Here is a 7004-nt window from a genome sequence, read left to right as displayed (position 1 = left end):
CATTTGCAGAAACGTTTTTTTGTTTGAAGTGGTGCAGCGTGCACTGTCAATGAGAGGGGTGCACATCTGAGTCCTCGTTTCTTTTTAACAGTACGATCAGTTTAGGAGGGCAGTAGGGGCTTCAGGTTCTGCTGCTTTCCATCAGTTTTAACAACATCTTTGAGTGCCTTCTTACTCAAATGGGTATAATTGCTGATATGTACGACTTCCCAGTCTTTATTGCTTGATTTTGCTTCCGAAAAAGTATCACTCATACTCGTTGAAATGTCACTCATAATTACATAAAAATTATGAAAACGTCACACATAGCAATCTGAAACCTTGGCAGCTATGCTGAGGGTCCCCAAAATCCTTAAGATGTCCCTAAACAGACTAGGTCAAAAACACACTGACACCAAGCAAAAAAAACGAACTAAGAAAACTAATGAAGCACAAAAGGGATATAGAGGGAACAGATACAAATGAGATGGGGTAGTAGGGTTGGAAAGAAAATGAAGTATACAAATGAAAAGCGGCATTGGGATTGTATTTCTCCTGTCTTTATTAGCCTAATGTTGTCCTTATTTGGGCTGGGCGGAGTTTGGTCGTGTTTTGACAGTGCTTGTCGTCTTTTGACAAGCGGTTGTGCTTGCTTTTACCTGGCAGTAATGGTGGGCGGCTGCAGTAGGGGGTTCTTGTAGGAGGCGGGGCTCCTCTTTGCCGTCCCTGCTGCCACACGAAAAGCCCTGCTCTGCGTGCGGGAGGCCGGGCAGTACCACTCTGCTACCAGTTGCTTTCACGTCCTCCTCCCTCATCCCTCTCTCCGAGCGCAGCGCGGGGACAGAGCGCATCCTCCGGGGCACCGGCAGATGTGAGCCAGACCCCCAGTGCACCCAGCACCATCCGTCAGCCCGAGCCGGGGTCAGAGCCTGCGATGTGGCAGCCGGCGTCAGAGAGACTGCAGGTAAGGGCGGAGGAGGGCATGGGCTGGGCTGGGGGGTGAGAGTTGCCTTTGGATCTCAATGCTTCAACCAGAGGTGGGTGATCAGGGATGGAATCCGCACCCTGTGTCGTGAGCTAATTAGGAGGATCTGCAGAGGACCCCCCTGTGATGTAAGGGGCAGACGCATCATTTCGGATGGGTAGTTCTGGGGCCACAACTCTGGGAGTTTCGGTGGAGGCGGGAGGGTCGTGGAGGGTCTCGGGGGATTGTCTGCTGAATGCAAAGGGGCGAGAGAGCTTTAACTGGTTGCACACTGCACAGGAGCTCAAGTTATATATTTCACCTTGTGTGTTTTGGGGGGGGGGGCACTTTGCCTCGTTGAGGTCAGGGCTGCGTATTACATACGTGCATCTCGTGGTATGAGTTGCATATTGCCTCGTGCCTGGCCCTGCACTTACCATTCCCAACCAAGGCTGCCCCACAAGAAACATATTTCCTTCCCTATGAACATGCCCATTCACCGGCACGCGAGTGGACATCCCTATTTACTTCCCGTTACTTTGGAGGCTAGTAAGGTATGCACTTTTTATTTAAACCCAATATACTTCATCTTGTTGGCATAAAGAGACAGCATAACTTCACTTTAGCTTGTCATAGTATATGCCCATGTGGCATTCCTCGCAGTCTTCACCACCATCCCCTCAAGGGTCATTCTCGTCACTTCATCTCGAGATGCGCGCACAAACCTTCCCAGTGCATGCACAGCAAATGATTTGTGTACTTGGTTTATACACCGTCTATTTTGACAACGTCTGCAAACACCATGGACAGGGCATCACTGTCGCCTCAATATAGCTGGCGGCCTGTGCTGCACAGAGTGTTTGCTGAAAGCAGTCTGTTTGCTCTTCAATAGTTTTTGGAGTTGAGCAATGCCTGAAAGCACGTCTGGCTGCCCTGCACGACAGTACTGAGCTCTCCCAGTTGTCTTTGCTGCAGGGGAGGAGGTTTTTCTTTTTTTTTTGCTCGTTGCTCTTTGGTTCCTGAAATGTTCTCCAGATGGTCAGACAGACGAACTGCCAGATGTATTTTTCACAGTCCCACAAACTAAGTCTTGGCAGAGTTAAGGCAGCTTTAAATCTCTTTATGAACTTTGAAGAATCTTCTCAAGTGTTGAAATAAAACTTGCTGTAAGACGTACCATTTCAGGCTGGGGGGGGGGGGAGCGGCATACGCCACTTAACTTTAAAGAGTTTTGTGAAGTGGGCAGGGCCATAATTGTTTGTATAAATCATACCCGTTTTCCGTTGGTGCATTTAAAACATTCAAAATGACCCCTAATTAAATTGACAAACAAGATTAATTCGTACCATGTTTCCTCAGTTTTAAAAGACCTAATCCATATGAGACATCCCTGTTGCTCCTCCCTCCATTTTATGTTTTCCCCCTCAAGCAGTATCACTCTAATTTGGTAAATAGGGAGCACTGTAAATAAAGGATCAGTAAAGTGTCTTTAATCCTAGACTTTATCACAGCTTCTGAGCGGCCATGTCATGTAAGACACATTTTGCCATTTCTCATTGTTTAGCCGGCGCTACTTTTTTTGCTAGTATTTTTGAGTCCATACTTTGTTTTAAAAGTAAAATTGCAAGTCGCAGAGAGAAACTCTCCTTTGGCCAGCAGGCGCGCCCAGTCAGAAAGTGTGGGTTTATTTTGCAAATTCCCTGCCTGCATTCTCATAGATAGTTAGTTGTTCGCTGACTCGGGTCCATATTACAAAATCTTTATAGGTCTGGCAGCATCCCACAAGGTCACTCCAGTGCAGGGGTACTAACGTTTTGAGACTATATACTTGGCCTTTCCACCTGTGTCTCAGCCATCATTATCATGAGTGACCCGTCAATCGGTCATTATAACTTTATTTGAGTACATGTTGTATCCATAAAAGTGCAACAAAAAATACATTCAATTCATCACATTGGAAACCATAACCATACATAAGTATGACATGCAATGAATAAAAAAGTTTAGAGATCAAGTGGCCTCAAAAGTACATAAAGAGCAAAATCATGCATCAGAGCTATACATTGTTCATGGAGAAATGTGAATGAATGATACTTTATTGATCAGTTAATTAAAACCTACAATATGACACTCTTGCATTATCATGTGACACTTCATAAATACATATCCATTTAAATAAAAACTGTTTTAAAATACAGTTAAAACCAATATGATGTAATCCAAACTACAAGGTGGAACCCGGTTTTAACAGCATAGTTCTACAGTTGTAACATTTCATAAAGTCTTATTGCACTTAATAGGACCAATACACCTTAAATTTCCTATCTATACTGTTGAAGTTTAATCCACATGGAGCAACGGGCTCTTACATCAGCTTTAAAAAAGGCACCCAATCTCGTCTCAGCTACAGTGACCTGTCATCTTCAGTTTGGTACCTGCAGCGGTCTGTTGTTTACCCAGCCGAAAACTATGGCCTAATTCAGCCCAAAGTCTATTTAGCGTTGCAGTGTTTGTATTCTCTTTCACTAATAACTTACATTGAGATCAAACGTTTGTCGATCATCTGTCCAGTGGCTGAAAAGAATAGGTTTGCATAAAAGGGCCAATCCTGAGGCTGAAGTCTGTTGATTTTTCATAAATATAAACTCAAGTTGCCTGCCTCTGGCCATTGACGTAGTTTCCTCTATCTCAATCCGATTTTTCAGAACATCTGAGACCAGGTACAAGATAAATCTAAGTAATGACTGTTTTTTTAAAGCCATATATGTCCTGAAGAGTTGTTGGAACAGGACAGAAACATTGACTGCCCCTACCAATAGGGCCATCTTGGATAAACAACAAATCTGGGTTTTTGGTACTTTGTTTTTGTCTGGTCTTGAGTCTATTGATCTTGTAGAAACTCTATATATTACAAGTTGACCATATGCAGGTGGGAGTCTTAGGTCCCTGTATATAATTGATGTAGGAATAGTGCTGTCATAAAACAGACATAACCTAAATTGATCTTGTCCCTTCTCTCTGATATTCTAAAAAACAGATTGATGTAGTATGTTCTACAATTTTGGTTATAAATTAGGAGATATATTTTCGGCTGCATTAAGCTCACAGATCACTTTTTCGGTTTCTTGTAGATGTGGGTTCTGCACAACCTTATCTAGTGACTCACACAAGCCCACTTCTATGGGACACTGTTTAGATCAGGACGAATGTGGGAATGTTGGATGGTCAGCATAATGTGCAGGTCAGGAATTAGTTTTATCTCTGCTGCTGATTTCACGGACACAATGTACTTGACTTTTTGTAGTCAAAGTAAGATGACTTTAACCTATCAACATGTGAACACAAATCACATCTTACCTCTCAAGAAACCTGTTGCTCCAACTTAGGGCCTAATTACGATGTCGACACCTTAGCACTCTAGAACCGCCATAGTTTGGCGGTTCCGACCTCACAATTTAGAACATCTATTTTGGTATGGCAGCTTGTGCGGCGGGTAGAAATGTCCCGCAGCACAAGCTGCCATAGCAAAATGGGTGTTTGGGGAACATCCCTGCACCGTGTAGCATGCACCTCATGGTGCCTTCCACATGGTGCAGGGATGTTCAGGGGGGCAACATAGGTGCCCCCCAGGTCCCAAGATGGAGGGCCGGGGGCCCTGCTGTGGACCCCAAAAGCACTATCTGCCTGCTTTTAAAATGGCGGGCGGACCGCCATGAAAGGGCAGGCGGAAAGTGCCATCATAATCCTGACGGCGGAGCAGAGTCTGCCTCTTCCATCATTAGGGGTTTATGGTGGATTACAAGCAGCGCAAAGAGGGGCTATATTTAAAGCGTTTTCTAGCGCAAGCTCTAAACTACTTTTAGATTGTTTTAGATGCTGTTAAACTTGTAATTGTTTTTGCTACCTGGCACTTACACACTGCAATTTCTTCCGGTCCGAAGCTGCATTTCTGGCCTTATGTGCGGAGGGGCGCGGGTCCCCCTCAGGCTTCCCTCATTTCTGGTGACTTCACACTTAAAGGTACATTTGTGCACGGACGCGTCGCAGACGCACCAAAGGCAAGATGGTCTGTGCCCGTCCGTACCGTGGCGAGCGCCTGTTATGCTGCCCCTCGCAATAACGACAAAACCATCTCCTGGACACGAGATTCCCTTCCGAGGCTAAGGAAGACTACGTGCCTAGATGGTCATGTTACTGCTCTAGTGGGTGCTAGACTCCCACATTTTTGTAAAAACTGTAACTCTGACTTAGGCAACACAGTGGGACTACGCGGAAACACTAGAGCAATCCCATTAAACTCTGTGTTAATGAATCCTGGAGACAGAATAAGAGCCTGCCTTATTAACTGCAGGTCACTGCTCAAACATGCAGATGACCTATATTTATCTTTATCTAATATTGATTGGGATTTGATGTTCCTGACCAAAACCTGGTTAAAAGTGGAATCTAGACCGGCACTGGCTCTAGCTATCCCGCCAGGCTTTAAAGTATGCTGTGCAAACAGAACGGGAGATAAAAAAAAGGAGGTGGAGTAGCCATCATTGTGAGAGACTCCTGGGAGTTTTCTTCTATAGAGCTACAAAATATGGGCTCCATTGAAGGCTTGAATTTCTGTATAAAGATTGGACCCACCTCCTCTCTCGCAGGACTATTGATCTACAGACCACCTGGCTGCTCTCCCAGCCTAACTTTAGATATCTGCAATTTAATTGCGTAGAAGTCACAACATTATGCTAACTACACAGTCCTAGGAGAATTTAACTTACATATTTTGGAACCCAACTGTACTCCTGCATCTCAGCTGAGGGTGTCACTTGAGGGGGCAAATCTCTCTCAACATGTAATATTCCCTACCCACCTTGCTGGCAACATTTTAGATCTGTTTTTTTCTAACATCCCGTCCTTGGTCAAGGAGCCCCCGCAACAAATGGTATGGACAGACCATTTCTTGGTCCCTTTCTCGTGTATTAGGAAAACACCACAACTAGGTGGAAAAACCCGTAATATACCTAAATGGAACTGGAAGAAACTGACGCCGGAATTCTTAGGCCCAGCTCTGTTGGAAAGCCAGCCTCAATTCACCAATGACCCTTACACCGACTTGAATGCCGTGAACAGATGGATCTTTACCGCCTTGAGCAACTTAGCCCCAGTTAGGTTAGGCGGATCCTCTAGAAATTTTCCGTTGGCCCCCTGGTTCTCTGAGGAACTGAAAGTGGATAAAAGTAAATGTAAACAAAAATAAAGCCTTTGGAGGAAAGAATATTGTCCTGCGGCCAAATTGATTTACAAGGAAGCTCTAAAACAACTCTATAAATCTATGAGGGCTGCTAGAAGTCACTACTTTGTAAATCGAATTAATACCGCAGAGAACTCCTGCAAAGAAATCTTTAGGCTAGTCAGTTCTTTTACCAAGCCAATAGCACTTGAAAGTAAAATACCACAGTCACCGTCTGTGTGTGCTAAATTGTTTAATTTCTTTGAGGAAAAAATCTTGAAGGTCTATGATGCCTTCACGACTCGAATGGAAACTACTGAATCAGATGTTGTGGAAACCCATGTTGAGGAGGTCTCCTTCTCAGAATTTCCTTCCATCTCACAACAGGAATCATTGGCAGAGATCCTGAAATGCAAATCGGGGTCCACAGAAGATCCATACCCCCAAAACTATGGAGAGCACTGGCCCACCGTATCAATCCCACCTTGAACCACCTATGGAACAGCTCACTAGCCACTGGCATCTTCCCGGAGTCTTGGAAACATACAATGCTATACCCTCTCTTGAAGAAGCCCAACGTTGATCCGTGTGAGCTAAACAACTATCACACAGTCTCACTACTTCCAGCACCGGCTAAGATGCTGGAAAAATTGGTTCAACGTCAACTAACCAATTTCGTGGACAGACGTGGCATTTTACACCAAACGCAGTCCGGATTTCGGGCTGGCTTCAGCACAGAGACAGCTCTGCTGGAGGTAGCAGATTCTATAAGAATGACTGTGGACACAGGAGCCTCAGCCATGCTAGTGCTCCTGGACTTGTCCGCAGCTCTTGATACAGTGG

General features: G+C 44.8%; 1 protein-coding gene across 1 annotated transcript in view; it reads left to right on the top strand.

Moving 5' to 3' along the window:
• The first annotated feature begins 593 nt into the window (after positions 1–593).
• The window catches only part of PID1 (phosphotyrosine interaction domain containing 1), a 333263-nt gene continuing 326852 nt past the window's right edge, over positions 594–7004 (top strand). The window contains exon 1 of the mRNA XM_078668142.1: positions 594–943. Coding sequence (XP_078524268.1) covers positions 914–943 — 30 coding nt within the window. The 5' untranslated portion in view covers positions 594–913. The remainder of the gene's footprint in view (positions 944–7004) is intronic.

Source organism: Lissotriton helveticus, chromosome 11, assembly GCF_964261635.1.
Source record: "Lissotriton helveticus chromosome 11, aLisHel1.1, whole genome shotgun sequence".
NCBI lineage: Eukaryota > Metazoa > Chordata > Amphibia > Caudata > Salamandridae > Lissotriton > Lissotriton helveticus.
The sequence above is the reverse complement of the archived record's forward strand: the minus strand, read 5'-3'. Positions and strand labels throughout refer to the sequence as shown.